At 37.1% G+C, this 18,481-nt stretch overlaps 1 protein-coding gene and 1 long non-coding RNA gene across 3 annotated transcripts in view; both read left to right on the plus strand.

Annotated features, from left to right (window-relative positions):
• The window catches only part of LOC132130483 (protein phosphatase 3 catalytic subunit alpha-like), a 59,464-nt gene extending 45,579 nt beyond the window's left edge, over nt 1–13,885 (plus strand). Inside the window, exons 7-14 of one of the 2 annotated variants that reach the window (XM_059542194.1) lie at nt 1,522–1,599; nt 1,985–2,079; nt 2,560–2,685; nt 4,647–4,724; nt 5,111–5,195; nt 8,041–8,138; nt 8,610–8,657; nt 12,019–13,885. In XM_059542194.1, the coding sequence (XP_059398177.1) occupies nt 1,522–1,599; nt 1,985–2,079; nt 2,560–2,685; nt 4,647–4,724; nt 5,111–5,195; nt 8,041–8,138; nt 8,610–8,657; nt 12,019–12,197 (787 nt within the window). In that variant the 3' untranslated portion in view covers nt 12,198–13,885. The remainder of the gene's footprint in view (nt 1–1,521; nt 1,600–1,984; nt 2,080–2,559; nt 2,686–4,646; nt 4,725–5,110; nt 5,196–8,040; nt 8,139–8,609; nt 8,658–12,018) is intronic. The other variant, XM_059542195.1, reaches the window with a different exon arrangement.
• A 3,408-nt stretch (nt 13,886–17,293) lies between these two features.
• LOC132130795 (uncharacterized) lies at nt 17,294–17,965 on the plus strand. Its single transcript, XR_009428779.1, has 2 exons — nt 17,294–17,524; nt 17,647–17,965. It is a non-coding gene; the product is annotated as an uncharacterized LOC132130795 (long non-coding RNA).
• The last annotated feature ends 516 nt before the right edge of the window (nt 17,966–18,481 follow it).

Consider the following 18,481-nt stretch of genomic DNA (forward strand, 5'->3'; position numbering starts at 1 on the left):
GTGTGTGTGACATTAATAAATAATTGTAAAAATTAATATAGTTACATTTCTGAAATAAAAATAGTAAAATTAGCTCTATGCTGCTCAGTGCTCCTGTAGCCTACCCCAGAGCATCCTCTCGCGGCTGTAGACGGTAATGTTTTCTCTTGGTTCTGAATAAATGCGACTTAAAAGTCCATTGCGACTTATATATGTTTTTTTGGACTGATGCAACTTATACCGAAAAATACAGGTAACATTATTATTATTATTTATTATGAGAGTAATTGCCTCGGAGCTCAGATCTTCAGACTCGTCTGAGTTGCGTTGCTGTATAACTGGCCAGACTTACCTTCCCAAAAAATCCTATTTAATTGTATTTCATAAATTTAACCATATTTATTTCCACTTCACTGTTATCCAAGGAGACAGAACTATTTGCACTGTTTTTATTAGTGGGACAATATTTATACAATACTATAACCTAGAAATAATTTAAAAAAGGGGTCTCTTGCAGGTCTCAGCAGCACGAATAATGTGCCCAGCTACATCTGATTCAAATATTATGCTAACTAACAGTGAGCGGTGGTTTCAGACATTACAGTGCTTCACTCGCACTGACTTTTATTCTGCCTGAAAGAATGAAACCACCGAGCTGAAGGTGGAGCGATTCGACCAATCAGATGAAAGGAGCGCTTCAGCACCGCCCACAAGTGTGAATGAAATATTGAAGCCATAAACCGAAATGATCAAAACGTACACGGAACAACTGTCTTGTCCATGTTCTCTGACTTGAATCATCTCCTTGAGATTTGAGTCTCTGACCTTCTGCAAGCCCCGCCCTGTTCACGCAGTGATTGACATGGCGGGAGGGGGCAGATACGTGCATGCATTTTCAATGTGCACATTGAATTTTGCTACATTCATTGCGGGACATTGAATGAAAATGCAATCGTAAGAGTCTTGACTGTGAGTGTTAATGCATTTAAGAAAAATAGCATTTAAATGATAATTTTGCCACAGTTTTTGCTTGAACATGTTATACATATCTAATCATTTCTGTAATACATTTTCATTTTAATTTTGCAACTTATAAAGAGTTAAAAGTAGTATTCATTTTACATATTAAAACTGGTGTATGAAATGGCAAATGAAAATTATGTAATTTAATTTTCATTTTCATTTTGCACCAAACGTTGCACAAATGTATTGGAAAATGTAAATGTAAATACAGAAATGCATTGCCATTTTACATATTGCATTGTCATTTTGCATATTACATCCCAAATTGAATATTGCTACCCATATGCTTCCATAGATTTCAGGGTATCTGTTAACATAAGATGATAATGCTGCACAGTTGAGCGCCACACTGCCCCTGCTGGACACACATGGAACTGCAATCATCTTCCGTTCACACATGAATGGTTTGGTTGAAAAAACAGTACAACATTAATGAGACACGTCCACCCACAGTTTGAGAATACTGGGTCTTATTTTCTCTCTCATTCTTTTTTCTTTCTCTCAATCACCGTGTTGCAGTTATCCAGCTGTCTGTGACTTCCTACAGAATAATAACTTGTTATCAATCATTCGAGCACACGAAGCACAAGATGCAGGGTATGTATTCCCTGTCCTTTGCTCTGTAATTAGTTTTTGTGTATTAATATGCGACCTTTAGGGCAGACCAAACTTGGTCCTGGAGGACCGGTGTTCTGCAGAGTTTAGCTCCAATCCTAATCAAACACACCTGAACCAGCTAATCAAGCTCTTACTAGGTATCCTTAAAACTTCCAGGCGGGTGTGTTGAGGCAAGTTAGAGCTAAACTCTGCAGGACACTGGCCCTCCAGGACCGGGTTCGGTCAGCCCTGCTTCAGGCGTAGATAAGGTCCTAAGCTGTACTTTTAAGGGTACACCTTTTTTGTACATGTACGGTTTTTGCACATTTTGTTTATAAAAAGTAAATTACAGAGTGATTTGTCTTCCCTCTCTCTCTTCTATCAGTTATCGGATGTACAGGAAGAGTCAGACTACTGGCTTCCCTTCCCTTATTACCATCTTCTCTGCACCAAACTACCTTGATGTTTACAACAATAAAGGTGAGTCCTGTTTTTCCTTATGTGAAAGAAAAATGGAGCATTGTGACGGGAACAGAGAGTTAGATGAGAGTGTGGGCAGGAGCATCAGCTCGAGTGACTCCATCCATGTGTTCTTATCATCCGCTGATGGAAGAGGGTCAACCTCTCAGCAGTACCATCTAGTGGAGGATTTTTGTGAAAATGCCACATAATAAAATTCTATACTGTATATCCAGACATATTAATATACTGTACATTTATATCCAGATGTATTGATATACAGTATATTTGACTGACATGTTCTTCCTTATAGAGCTCATTTAGGCCAGGTTTGTGTGTACGCACAGTTTTAGCAAAAAATTATTCCACTTGAATTAGTTGATTAGGAAACAAACCCAGCGGCTCAGGAAGCTGTGCTCTCTTGAGATGGTTTCTCATATTATTGATTCAAGAATGCTCAAAGACCGGAGGCTCACTTTTTTTTATTATTCACTTCCTCAGCTGCCGTTCTGAAGTACGAGAACAATGTAATGAACATCCGGCAGTTTAACTGCTCCCCTCATCCTTACTGGCTGCCAAATTTCATGGATGTCTTTACCTGGTCACTTCCATTTGTGGGGGAGAAAGGTACCTACCTCTGTTATGTGTATATATATATATATATATATATACAGTTGCTGGTCATATAATTAGAATATCATCAAAAAGTTGATTTATTTCACTATTTCCATTCAAAAAGTGAAACTTGTATATTATATTCATTCATTACACACAGACTGATATATTTCAAATGTTTATTTCTTTTAATTTTGATGATTATAACTGAAAACTAAGGAAAATCCCAAATTCAGTGTCTCAGAAAATTAGAATATAACTTAAGACCAATATAAAGAAAGGATTTTTATTAATCTTGGCCAACTAAAAAATATGAAAATGAAAAGTATCAGCATGCACAGCACTCAATACTTAGTTGGGGCTCCTTTTGTCTGAATTACTGCAGAAATGCGGCGTGGCATGGAGTCGATCAGTCTGTGGCACTGCTCAGGTGTTATGAGAGCCCAGGTTGCTCTGATAGTGGCCTTCAGCTCTTCTGCATTCTTGGGTCTGGCATATCACATCTTCCTCTTCCTAATACCCCAATAGATTTTCTATGGGGTTAAGGTCAGGTGAGTTTGCTGGCCAATTAAGAACAGGGATACCGTGGTCCTTAAACCAGGTACTGGTAGCTTTGGGACTGTGTGCAGGTGCCAAGTCCTGTTGGAAAATGAAATCTGCATCACCATAAAGTTGGTCAGCAACAGGAAGCTTGAAGTGCTCTAAAACTTCCTGGTATACAACTGCGTTGATCTTGGAACTCAGAAAACACAGTGGACTAACACCAGCAGATGACATGGCAACGCAAACCATCACTGACTGTGGAAACTTTACACTGGACCTCAAGCAACGTGGATTGTGTGCCTCTCCTCTCTTCCTCCAGACTCTGGGACCCTGATTTCCAAAGGAAATGAAAAAATTTACTTTCATCAGAGAATATAACAATGGACCACTCAGCAGATCTTTTCCACATCTTTTCCTTCCCTTTGCCTCTTTATTAATGTGTTTGAACACAGAGCTCTGTAACCAGCCTCTTTTGCAATGACCTCTTGTGTCTTACCCTCCTTGTGCAAGGTGTCAATGGTCGTGTTTTGGACAACTGTCAAGTCAGCAGTCTTCCCCATGATTGTGTAGCCTACAGAACTAGAATGAGAGACCATTTAAAGGCTTTGCAGGTGTTTTGAGTTAATTAGCTGATTAAAGTGTGGCACCAGTTGTCTTCAACATTAAACCTTTTCACAATATTCTAATTTTCTGAGATACTGAATTTGGGATTTTCCTTAGTTGTCAGTTATAATCACCAAAATTAAAAGAAATAAACATTTGAAATATATCAGTCTGTATGTAATGAATGAATATAATATACAAGTTTCACTTTTTGAATGGAATTAGTAAAATAAATCAACTTTTTGATGATATTCTAATTATATGACCAGCACCTGTGTGTATATATATATATATATATATATATATATATATATATATATATATACACACACACACACACACACATACATGGCTCAACAGTCTGTTTTTAATATTTGTAAAGAAAAAAAAAAAAGTTTATTATGCTCAACTAATTTATTTTTTATTTTTTTTATTTTTTACAAATACCGTAAAACAGTAATATTGTAAAATATTATTGCTATTCTGTTTTATTAGAAATAATCATTTATTCCTGTGATGGCTAAGCTGAATTCATCCTTTAGAAATAATTCTAATATTTCTTCCTATTATCAATGTTGAATACAGTTGCTTAATATTTTTATGAAAAAAAAAAATTGTTTATGGATTCTTTTATGATTAGAAAGTTCAAAAGAAAAATTTTCTTACTGCCACTTTTTTTCATTTGAATTAATTCCTTCCAGTATTAATTTCTTTCCCAAAAATATCTTAAACCAAAGCTTTTGCTAATGTCCGAAATATTCAGCTTAATGTTGTTTTGATACAGAGACAGTCGATGATGCGATTGACTGTCTGTGCTTTGCCTGCAGTCACGGAGATGCTGGTAAATGTGTTGAGCATCTGTTCTGACGATGAGCTGATGAATGACGGAGAAGAGATCTTTGACGGTGAGACATCCTCAGTCGTTTGCTCCACAGCGTCCTTTGTATTGCGTTTAGATGTTGAACAGATTTTATGAGTTCCCTAGTGAGAAACATGATTATGATTTTCTTTTCTTTGACGTCAGGTACATCCTAAATTATGACTCCTAGTTCTTTAACTATATTTCATGCTAAGTAGCACTCTTGTGATACTGTGCTTTAAATAGGCTTATCTTAGTATTTGACTTTGCTAGCCGCTAAAGTAACTACTACCAGCCAGTATTAGAGAAACTTTTTATGCTACAATCTACTTATAATTAAAGAAATGTAAACTAAAATTTCTCTGGAGGTTTTTATCCTCTGGACATACTGAGACTGACCGAGACCGCTTGATTTTTTCCTTACGCCCACAGCCAATGCAGCAGCTGCGCGGAAAGAGGTGATTAGGAACAAGATCCGTGCCATTGGGAAGATGGCCAAGATGTTCTCTGTGCTCAGGTATAAATGGGGCTTCCTCCAGCTGAGTCATTCAGTCTGCGGTCAGCTGGGTCACATGCTTATGCTTATATTATTATATTATGCTTGCTTATCAGACATGATAGATAGAGGAGAGGCTTCTTAAAAGCAAGATATTCATGGCTGATATTCAGTGCACACATAAAACTGGGAAGCAAAAACTATTTGAAAGGTACACAAAGTATTTTAAATAAAGTATTTCAAAGGTATAGTATGGAATTCTGGGCTCTTCATGGATATCTGTGGTTATAACATAAAATTGCAAGTTATATGCAGAGGATTATTATATTTGAGAGACTGCTTTCCTAAAATTGAAGGGCAGCTGTTTTTTGTTATATATATATACCGTGGGTATGGAAAGTATTCAGACCCCCTTACATTTTTCACTCTTTGTTATATTTCAGCCATTTGCTAAAATCTTTTGTTTTTCTCAATGCACACACAGCACCCTATATTGACAGAAAAACATAGAATTGTTGACATTTTTGCACATTTATTAAAAAAGAAAAACTGAAATATCACATGGTCCTAAGTATTCAGACCCTTTGCTGTGACACTCATATATTTAACTCAGGTGTTGTCCATTTCTTCTGATCATCCTTGAGATGGTTCTACACCTTCATTTGAGTCCAGCTGTGTTTGATTATACTGATTGGACTTGATTAGGAAAGCCACACACCTGTCTATATAAGACCTTACAGCTCACAGTACATGTCAGAGCAAAGGAGAATCATGAGGTCAAAGGAACTGCCTGAAGAGCTCAGATACAGAATTGTGGCAAGGCACAGATCTGGCAAAGGTTACAAAAACATTTCTGCTGCACTTTAGGTTCCTAAGAGCACAGTGGCCTCCATAATCCTTAAATGGAAGACATTTGGGATGACCAGAACCCTTCCTAGAACTGAGCTATCGGGGGAGAAGAGCCTTTGTGAGAGAGGTAAAGAAGAACCCAAAGATCACTGTGGCTGAGCTCCAGAGATGCAGTCTGGAGGTGGGAGAAAGTTGTAGAAAGTCAACCGTCACTGCAGCCCTCCACCAGTCGGGGCTTTATGGCAGAGTGGCCCGACGGAAGCCTCTCCTCAGTGCAAGACACATAAATGCCCCCATGGAGTTTGCTAAAAAAACACCTGAAGGATTCTCTGGTCTGATGAGACCAATATAGAACTTTTTGGCCTTAATTCTAAGCGGTATGTGTGGAGAAAACCAGGCACTGCTCATCACCTGTCCAATACAGTCCCAACAGTGAAGCATGGTGGTGGCAGCATCATGCTGTGGGGGTATTTTTCAACTGCAGGGACAGGACGACTGGTTGCAATCGAGGGAAATATGAATGCGGCCAAGTACAGGGATATCCTGGACTAAAACCTTCTCCAGAGTGCTCAGGACCTCAGGCTGGGCCGAAGGTTCACCTTCCAACAAGACAATGACCCTAAGCACACAGCTACAATAACGAAGGAGTGGCTTCACAACAACTCCGTGACCATTCATGAATGGCCCAGCCAGAGCCCTGACTTAAACCCAATTGAGCATCTCTGGAGAGACCTGAAGATGGCTGTCCACCAACGTTTACCATCCAACCTGACAGAACTGGAGAGGATCTGGCAGAGGATCCCCAAATCTAGGTGTGAAAAACTTGTTGCATCTTTCCCAAAAAGACTCATGACTGTATTAGATCAAAAGGGTGCTTCTACTAAATACTAAGCAAAGGGTCTGAATACTTAGAACCATGTGATATTTCAGTTTTTCCTTATCAATGTGCAAAAATGTCAACAATTCTGTGTTTTTCTGTCAATATGGGGTTCTGTGTGTACATTAATGAGGTAAAAAATGAACTAAAATGATTTTAGCAAATGGCTGCAATATAACAAAGAGTGAAAAATTTAAGGGGGTCTGAATACTTTCCGTACCCACTGTGTGTGTATGTATATATGTATGGTCATTTTAAACCAGTAAAAGTTAATTATGAAGAAAATTGTCAGTGTATACTAAAGCCAAATATGACCACATATGTTTATTTATTTTTATTTTTTCTTATTTACTATTAAAAACTATGGCTGTTAAGTAATAAAAAAAAAAGATCATAATTTATATCATGTGTTTTGTCCAGCCTTTAGAATTTAGAATGGATCTCTGATAACGTAAATTTCAGTAAATATTATCTTTGTTCTTTAAAATTTTCAACAGACCCCAGTTTGGAAACTCATGGTTTAGTCTGCTAGGTTTTTAAAATGTATTGAATATAAAGTTTGTATCTCTCATGAGACTTTCATATGTACACTACCATTCAAAGGTTTGGGGTCATCATTTCTTTAATTCAGCAAGGACGCATGAAGTTGATCAAAAGTGACAGTGAAGACTTTCATAATTTATAAAGATTTTCATTTCAAATAAATGCTGTTCTGTTGAACTTTCTGTTCATCAAAGGATCGTAAAATAAATGTTTCATAATTTCCTCAAAAATATTAGCCGCACATCTGTTTTCAACATCGATAATAATAACAAATGTTTCTTGAGCGCCAAATCAGCATATTATAATGATTTCTGAAAGATCACGTGACACTGAAGACTGGCATAATGGCTGCTAAAAATTCAGCTTTTGGTCATCACAGGAATAAATTACTATAATTTCAAATGTATATTTAAATAGAAAACAGTTATTTTAAATTGTAATAACGTTTCACAATATTTTGATCAAATAAATGCAAGCTTGGTGAACATAAGAGACCTCTTTCAAAAACGAATCAACCCCAAATGTTTGAATGTTAGTGTAATATCAGTGATTTTACAGCGTTTTATTGTGTCTGATTTTAATATGCTGTTCCTATAGAGAGGAGAGTGAGAATGTGCTGACCCTGAAGGGCCTGACCCCTACTGGCATGTTGCCCAGCGGGGTGCTTTCTGGCGGCAAGCAGACTCTGCAGAGTGGTGAGCACGCGATCCAGTATTGGCCATGTTCCTTGTCTCCCTCTCTATCTCCTCCTCTCTTTTTTTCCTCCTCTTCTGTCTCTGTAATGTCTGTCCCTGTCTCTCCATCTGTCTCTTTCTGTATCCTCTGAAAACTCCAAGCTTTGGGGTGCTGCTCATATAGTTCCCCCAAAGCATGGACACATTAGTGGGTCGGTTTACCCGTCAATGGTAAACTGGGATGAGAGTGAGTTTCTGAGAGACCCGTGGGGTGTCTTGAGCACAGAAAGCGTGGAAAGCAGGAGAAGTCTCTTGCAAAGTGCGAATGGTTGAGGGGATTGTCTGAGTTCGTGGTCCATAGTCTGGTTGGCATGCATGCATCTCGCGGGGTTGTCCCGGCGCCCGCCGCTGCTTGTGCTCAACTGCTGCCTGTGCGTTACTGCTGTTGCATGGCTTGTTCAGATGTAACACACTCCCCTCCTCTCCCTCCAGCAACCATCGAAGCCATTGAAGCCATCGAGACAGATGAAGACGGAGAAGGTAATTCCAGGACATGTATATGGACTTAATCCAACATAAGATGGTAGATGAGTGTTGGAAAATGGTAGATGGTTTGATATCTGGTTTGTTTCTTGTTCAACATGGAACCTACCGGTTGGGACATTTCAAAACACATCTATCGTCCTATGCTGGATTTTCTGCCAGGGTCACCACATACTGAAGCTAACTGCTCTAACCAACTAACACACTACATTAGAAAAGAGCAACAATACCAGAAAGCCACCAATCACTACGAAGGGGCACAGCACATGTCTGGGTACAGTTTGGTATCAAAATAGTTTTCAAGTAATCTGTCATAGTCTGGATTGCTTACTAGTTAAAACTGCAGCTGTGTCCAAAACACAAGGCACCTGCCTTAATTCCCACTCAGTCAATGACTAAACAGACAGCACAAGTGGATTTTAAGCACCATAACATCACATCAAAGGTTTTAAACCAAATTCAGGTGAGTTTTAGAGATGACCAAGCAAATTATCAATGCTGGGCTCAACACATTGTTTTTTAGTTCTGATTTGTACTTGCCTTTATATACATTTGAATGTGTAATTTTACACTAGTTTTCAGAAGTTTGGGGTCAGTCATTTTTTAAGTAATACTTCTATTCAGCAAGGATACATTAAATTGGCACTAAAACATTTATAATGTTACAAAATATTTCGATTAAAAATGCTTTCTATTTATTAAAGAATCCTGAACAAAAAAATATCACAACACTGATAATAATTAAATTTAAGAATGATTTCTAAAGGATTATGTGACACTGAAGGCTGCAGTAATGACTGCTATAAATTAAAAATAAATGCCATCACAGGAATAAATGACTTTTTAAACTATATTAAAATGGAAAACTGTTCTTTTAAATTGCAGTAATATTTCACAATATTACTGTTTTTACAGATTTTTCTTATCAAATAAATAGACTTGGTGAGCATAATTATTTTTTAAACATTAAAACACCATACGGACTCCAAACATTTGGATGGTAATGTATATTTCCATTATTTTTTTTATATGTATAATTTTAACATTTATTATTTAATTATTTACTTTTTCTTTATTTTCACATTCTTACTATGTGACAAACCTATCACAGGCCACTGATCCCAAGTCAGCTGTCCTTATTGTTGGGCCCTGCAATGACTACAGTACTTGATGTACTTGAGACCTACTCAGCTGATATGCAATTAGATTTTTAAATAAGAAAAAAAATCCACCAACTGTCAAACTGCATTCAGGATATATGCTGCTTTCAGAAACTGACCAGATGGAGACATTTTAGTATCTTCAGATTCAGATTTGCCTTGTTTCCTTCCTACCTCCACATATTGCCTGCTAATGCAATGTTTTTTAGGTTGCAGACACAGCCGTTATGTAACTAAGCTATCACAAGATGCTATTTCTACAAAAAGTCAAAGGTTTTAAGGGTTTTTTTTAAGCAACTATAACTTAATCAGATATTTGCTGTGCCCTTTTGGAGTTGTGACATTAAGGGAACATTCCTTTTATTACTTGCATGATGGTTTGAGGTAGCATCTAAACTGGAGGCATGATTTTTGGATATGGTCTGTCAGGCGCTGCTTTTCCTCTGGCCCTTATGGTTCTAGTGTGGACATAGCATGTGATTAACCTCAATCAGGAACTCTCAGCCAACCAGAGTGTGTTCCTCTTATACAACCTCTCACTTTCTGAGACCAGCTCACCTCAGTGATACACACATGGATGGACTCCAAAGGGTTTGGACACTAGTTTCTACTACCTCTGTGTGTATATATATATATGTATATATATATATATTTGATGTAGTGTGTCAGTAGGAAATATCAGTTTACAATTTTCAAAGCATTCCTTTTGCCATTAATTGTAATAATCCAGTGAGATTTTTGTCTGCACAAGGAGTCTGACAGCAGTCAGTGCTCCACACTAAACCAGCTTTTGTCCTTGGTTCACTTGTGCATAGTTTTTCAGGTAGCTTTGCAGGAAGGATTCTTCAAGTGTTTTGGAGACATTGCCACAGTTCTTCTGGATTTAGTCTTTCTCAGTTTGTTCTGTTTCTTCATGTCATTCCAGACAGACAGATGGATGATGGTGAGATCAGATCTCTGTGTGGAGCACTGGCTGCTGTCAGACTCCTTGTGCATACAAAAATCTCACTGGATAATTACAATTAATTGCAAAAGGAATGTTTGGAAAAATGTAAACTGATATTTCCTACTGACACACTACAGCCAAAGATAGAAATAACTGGCTTAAAAACTTTTTTTTTTTTTTTTTTTTTTGGTGAAAATACTAATGGTATTAAAGACTTTTCGAGATATATATATACAAAAAGCAATAAAATAGTTAAAATAGCAGGTAGGGTGGGGTTATCTCTATATCTCCAGTATTTTGAATTTTTTACTTATATTTATATGTTTTCTCTAAAATGGCTTAAAGCTTTTCATTTCAGAGGAAGCTCTAAGGCTGGTGTGGTGTGTAAAATTCAGTCTAAGGTTCATTGGTTCAATGGCATTTTCCAGTTGGATAAAAATGAATATAAAAAAGCAGCTTTCAAATGGATTAAGAAGTGCAAATAACCAATGATTTAAAAAATTTTATTTAGAAATAAGTACTTAGTAGTAAGTATTTACTATATATAGAATATGGTAATATTATATGTTTAGATATGTAAAATAATATTAGTAATTGTATTAAAAACTTTACTAAGTCATGGTATGTTTAACGTAAATGTCTGTGTATTTGTCCACTTTAAATAATTTGTTAATGCTTTATTTTGTTACACTTAACTTTTTAAATCTGAATTAAATGTTAAATAAATTAAACATTTGTAATGTCTATTTACTCATCATTTCGATGACATTGTTTAATAAATTGATAATTAATTTCATTCTATTCTATAAGTCCTCCATATATAATATTTTTTATAATCAAGCTACCGTTCAATAGTAATATTGTGAAATATAATTACAATTCAAAATAGCTGTTTTCTAAATAAATGTGTTTTAAAATGTCATTTATTCCTGTGATGACAATTAATGATGTCATTACTGCAGTCTTTATTCTCCTTCAGAAATCATTCTAATAAGCTGATTTAGTGCTCAAGAAACATTTCTTATTACGTTACTTATCAATGTTGAAAACACTTGTGCCACTTAATTGTTTTGTGGGAACTGTAATACAAGCTGAATAATTACATTTATATATACATAAATATGTTATAAGTTTAGATTCTAATAAAGAGAAATTACAGGCCTCATGGCATTATTTACAAAGTTACAGGACGTTGATTACAGTTACAGGACAATCTAGTTGCTCATTGTGGGCTTTTCCCGTCTCTCCGCAGCCATCCGTGGCTTCTCTCCACAGCACAAGATCAGAAGCTTCGAAGAGGCTAAAGGTCTGGACCGCATCAACGAGCGCATGCCGCCCCGCAAGGATGGAGTCAACCACGTGGGCCACTCCATGGGCAAGATGAACATGTCCGAGACCAACGGCACCGATGACAACAGTAACATCCAGTGATGAAACGGCTGCCCGCTCACCTGCATCCGAGTCCATGCCTCCGCCACGACCCATGGCATGACAACGCCAAAACCGTGATTAAAGACCTCCTGCTTCCAAAAACACCCGATGACTTCACCTACACATCCCTCTCTTCTCCAATGTTCAATCAGAGAACCAAACTATCTTTAATGTTTCACTGAAAAGAGGCAGGCTGTTTTCTTGCTGTCAGTTTGCCGCTTGCAGTTTTCGAAGCGGATACCTTGCCTATGGCAAGTTTCTGCCTTTTTTTGGGAGTGTCAAATAGGAAGGAGGGGTGGGAAGTGGTTTGCCTGTGAAGGCCTGAAAGTGTCTTTATCAGAGAGAGGGCGGTCTCAGTTCCTTTTCCGGCTCCACCCACATGCCAAGTGGGCGGGGTTTAGGAGCGCTCTCTTAAGCCTGATCCATCCAGTTCGTTGGTGCGGGTGATGAGCCCAGACCGGTTCCATGCACACTTGTTTCCTCTTTTGATTCCGAGCTGTTCTTCATGATCCCATCTCATAACGAAATGATCTCACTGTTGACAATGTTTTGCTACTAGTATTAATAAATATTCAAATTTGAAAAAAAATGAGAAAAAAAAAACGAAAAATGTTTGTAAGAAAGGACATTTATCAACAAATCCTGTGCATTTTATTACTTGCGATGCAGTCTTACCTAGGGGGTTTTATTCCTTGATTTGGTTTTTGGTAAAATGCCATGAAGCAGTAGAGGAGAAGAGCAGCACTGCTTGTCTGCCGTAGACTCTCGATCAAAGCAACCGTTCGGATGGAGCTCAAGCTCAGCCTTTGGCACCACCTTCCTGATTGTTTCTCACTTGCCTGTATTTCAAGAGAGAATGCACATAGTACATTTCGCAAGTCAAATAAATATTATAAATATATATATAAATATATTTCAATATGATTATTAACAGCGGTCGAGGGCAATGATTTTTAACAGCATCTATGGTACTGAACGCATCAGTGCATGCAACTAAGTTCCTTATTGATATGTGAAATTATAATTGTGATGTGTTTCAATATAGTAGACTTGAATTATTTCCCTTCGAATTATATTTGTAAAGGTCTAGTTTGTTTTTATATCTCTATAAATAGATATGATTTTGTAATCTATTATTTCATTTCTTTTTCCTTTTCTTTTTTTCATCAATATCATTTTTTTTATGGTTGATTTTATTTTTGTAGTTTGGCTGTTCAGGCACTGACGCTGTTTCCGAGGTGTTTTCTGTCATCTTTAGTTCTTTCTTTCTGTTTGGTTCTCTCTGTTCAGTTGGTGTACAGAAGTTGTTCAGTAGTGTGAATGAACATATTACTCAGTGAAAAGCAACATTCAGGCTGCCAAAGCATGATCGCATGGTTTATTCAAATGTAAACTAATTGGACACGAGGAAAATTCAGTGTCTCACTTTGAAGAGGAAAACTATATTATCATTATGAATCTTGATGATCTTCTTATTATTACAATTAAGCTTACGTTCTTTAATTTCCACTGTTTTCTGATCCTTGTTTGGTCCAGACGTGGTTTATTTCAAAGAAGGAATTTTATGGATTTGTGATTATTTTTCTTGTAATTTTCGCATTTGACTTCCTAAATGAAAACACATATTGTAAGCATGCCCTATGGGACAAATCACTTTTATACTCTTGAATAAAATATGCATGAACTAATCTGTCTTTCCCCTTTCAATGATGGACTGAAAACATTGGTTGAAAAAAGTGTTTTTATCTTTGAAAAAAAAAAAGCTAATTGATTATACAACTTTTGTTTTATTAATAATCAACAATGAAAATGTACTTTTTAATGTAACATTAATGGTTAAAAATGCAAAAACCACAGTTTGGTTACGTGTTTTGTTTTTTTTTTCTCGAGTTTAATAGGCTTAGTCAGTGAGGGATTTTTTCCATGAGGGCATCCCACCTGTTTCCTGCTATTCTTCCACAAGAAGCTCACGGGGCCACAGCTACTTCTCCCTCAAACCAGAGCTCGGTGCCCACTAACACACACCCAAACACACGCTTCTCAGCAGGACTTTATAATATGTGCACTCCCTCATGTGTTACAATCATATCCAACAGGAAACAGATTTAAACATACTGGTTAATGCTTCAACCAAATTCGATCGCTCAAGATCATTTCCTTAGTTTTTCTGCTTTGTTACACATATTTAATTACTGTAATTATTTCTGATATCTGGGACACATACGACCTGTCCTGTGGATGTGGATGAGAGTAAAACGCATTTGGATTGAGACATGGAGCAGCTCTTTTTTCTTCTCATTCCCGTGTTTGCATCTTCATCCATAATCTCAGCAGGTGAGTCGATTGAGAAGCCAATTTTATACATATTTTTAGTATATAGTAAAAAGAAAGGGAAAATGGTGTAAAACAGTAAATGTGGAGAAGGGGGGATTCTTGCTAGTGATTAGTTTCCAAATGTTTTCTGGCTTAGATTTCAGTAGTCACTGACTATGTATGGTGGCCCCTAAAATGTATGATCGTTTTATATATACAGCATATGTTTTTTTATGAAATGTATGTTCTCTGTCATACGATCATTTTTTACGAACTTCTTAGGCTTACGAAGCTTTTGGGAAGCCCGGCCCAGTGCGTTGTGATTGATTAATACCTCAAGCGTGTGACGAAAATGTTACACCCCTTACCATACTGTGATACTGTGTGTCCTGGCGCGATGAGACAACCAATAAAACCCATTACAAACGAGGCATTTGTTGCATCCAGTGGGGACATAATTACAGATTATAATGACTTATACTGTCTTTTTACGCATTGCATTGCATATCATGCTGCGTAAACAAAACCACGTCTGCATTTGTGATCGGAGAAACGACAAACAACAACCGCTACTCTACACTGCTCAAAACTTGTCAGTGGCAAATCCTTTACATATGAAAACATACTTAAAGACTGTGTGTCAGAAGCGCCAGACTGTCCTTTCAAAGTTGGAACTGCCCAACTTTATAGAAACAGACACCAACATTGTGGTACAGTCCTAGTCCTCTGCAAAATGCACTGCACACAACTGAATATTTGGGTTGAACTGTTCTGGAACAGTGTTGTAAATACAACTAAACCACTGATTTCTTCCCACATCATGACGTAGACATGTGGGGGCGTGTTTAAATGAGTGGTTAACGCTTAACTTTGATAAAGAATATCTCTTTGGATTTGAGACTCTATAGTCTTTGCAACTTTACATATCTTCTTTATGCACCAAGCGCTTGTAACACTCCAAAGAGAAAGGTAACATTTTTAAATCGCAACATATGACCCCTTTAAATTAGAATATTCATTATATATAGTGGGAGTATAAGTTTGGAGAAGACTGGAATTTCATTATTTTGACTGAAAGCTTATCTTGCTTTTCTACTAAGTGAAATTCATTCTGAGAACTGTGAGGTTAAATAGTTTTGAAGTTATAAAATTGTTTATTACAGGACTGTCTATCATTACCAGCTTCATGTTAACAACACAAAAATCCAACATTGACTCAACTCTAAATTCCACCTCATCCCCAGTGGCCAAAATAACAGGTTTTACCTCCTTCTTTTTATTTGCCAAAATATGAACAGTAAGTATCATTATAAATTTCAATGGACTTTAAATAATGGACAAGATATAGCTTTTGGGGATCAAAATCAGTGGAAGTGGATGACAGTAATGTAACCTGTAGCATTGTTTGCTCAGGCGGTACTGATGGATCTGGCCTCTCTTCACATATCACTACAGGTAGTTATTATTAACTGCTGGTAAATTAATAGCTCCCCCAAAAATGAAATTTTGCTAAAAATGTACTTACCCTCATGCTATCCAAGATGTAGATGAGTTTGTATATTAGTATATTTCAAATGTATGAAAATAAAATGGCATTTGAAGATAATTTTGAGTATTTGATGTATATCTGATGTATGTTGAAGCACTGGTCATGCTGTGCAGTACAGTCAAGCATTTATCATTTAAGACTACATTAAAACACTATTTCACATTTTTTCTCCATGTGCAGTGAGTGTTTCCGTACTTGCAGCTAATCCAAACATCAGCATTTCAGAGGGGATGGCCACACCTTCACAGGCACCAGACAGCGGCCTCACTTTGCTCGCCTTTGGTAGGCTCTATACTGATAAAATATCATGATACACATTATTTCTGCTGCTAAAATATTTCCTCTCTGCCATTACAGGTGTGATGAGTCTTATACTCATTTTAATTGTTGTCTTGGGGGTCTTGGTGACTGCTATCAACCTCAGGGGACGTTATAGAGACACCAAACAGCACAAGGGTGGGTTTATCTCTCATTCTGGAAGTTTCAAAATTACTGCAATATAGTAATTCATTTTTTTTCTTATAAAGGTATTAAAAGCTGTGATTCTGTGGTGTCTGACAGGTGAGGATTTGACTTTGCATGTGTGGTTATCATCATTGTCTGTTTTAATATAATATAATATAATATAATATAATATAATATAATATAATATAATATAATATAATATAATATAAAGAAAAAATGAAATATGAAAATTAAACAAGCATAACTGTTATGATCATCAGCTGGAGTGCCCATGAACTCTCATATTGGGAACTCCACTCAGGACTCTGGCATCTCCTCTTCCCATCAACCACCAGATGTCACCATATAATCACTTGGACACTAGCACCTTTCATTCTGTTGCACCACACCCGAACTACATTCCCCATGAGTCACTGCATCACATCACCTTGCCTCACCTGCACCTCATTCATCAGCCAATTACCTTGCCACACTTGCACCTCATTTACACACACATATAAGCACCACAATCACTCTCACTCACTGCGAAGTCTTGTTTAGCCCTGTCTAGCATTTCAGAACGGTTTTCCCTGTGTTTGACCTTTAGTCTGTGTATATTCCGACTCTGATTCTCTGCTGCCTGCCCCGATCTCTGCTTGTTTCTGGTTATCCCTGACACACCTGACGCCATTCCTGATTTCTGCCTGACCAGATAATGTTCTGTTTAATAAATGCTGCAATTGGATCTGAACGTCTCTGACTCACTCAACGTAACAATAACGTTAATGACGTCAATATACTGTACTAATGGGAAATGTAAAAAAAAAAGAAAGAAAATAAGAAAACCAAACAAATTAAATGCATTTGCTAAAATATTATATAATATTATGTATTATATTTAGATAACAGAATTGTTGGCAAGTAAACAATTGTCTAAAATTTTGATCAAGCAACATGACCAGCAACTGTGAGAAAGAGAGCATCACTCTTGTCTCTGTGAGGACAATAAACACTGAAAACTGTAAGTAATTGACTTCCTCATTGTTTTCATGACTGGTACTGAGATAATAGCATCCCATTTTATGTTATTCTAATATATGAATCTGTAAATGCCCTGTAAGACTGCAGTTCTCTTCTGTGCAGATACAGATTCTCCCCAGACGTCTTCAGTTCACAGCACTACACTGGACAATGAGGACCAAGAATTTACTAGAGACGGGAGACGGACTGTGATTTCACTCAGTTCATAGTGCATGAGATTGGAGGCTGCATACTATATTTAATGTTAAGTGAATGTGAACTAATGTGCCTCTAGCTGATGGCCAGTGTGCAGATCACAAATCATGCTTATGACCTACATTGGTGCACTGCATATAAAATGATCCCTATATCAGACATTCTCTCATATATTCAACATGACACATACTTCATTGATAAATAAACTGTCACTTTTGTGTTCATATTCTTTTTTTTCTTTTTTTTTAAGTGCATTAAAGTGTAATCTAATGTATTTGTAAAGTGAGATACACAGAATGTAAGAATTTAAATCAAAAGTCCAACTACACAAATGTGTGTGTTCCTGTATAGGCCACATATATTTGTTTTGTGTCATTGTTTTTTGTAAACATGGAGGCCTTTTACAGTGATTTCTGAAGCATCCCTGACTTTGGGACCCATTTGCAGGAACCTCTGGAGTAGCAATGCTATAAAAATTGTGTTCTGGTGCTTTTACATAAGGGACCTCTGTGGGACCTCAGCAGGTTTTGGAGCAGCAGTGAAAGTGGCCTTCTCAAGGATTTCTGCAGTGGCCCTGACAGGATCTCTGAGCCCAAGGTGGCTGAGAAAGTGAGCTCTGTTGTCATGTGAGTGACAGGAATGTGTGGGACAGGCTGACAGGGAGCTCTGAGAAATCCTAGGTGACTCCCTTTTTATAAATATGATTCGATGGTGTAGTACTTAACTAAGAAAAGTTAATCTA

The sequence above is a fragment of the Carassius carassius genome, chromosome 47 (assembly GCF_963082965.1).
Source record: "Carassius carassius chromosome 47, fCarCar2.1, whole genome shotgun sequence".
NCBI classification, from domain to species: domain Eukaryota; kingdom Metazoa; phylum Chordata; class Actinopteri; order Cypriniformes; family Cyprinidae; genus Carassius; species Carassius carassius.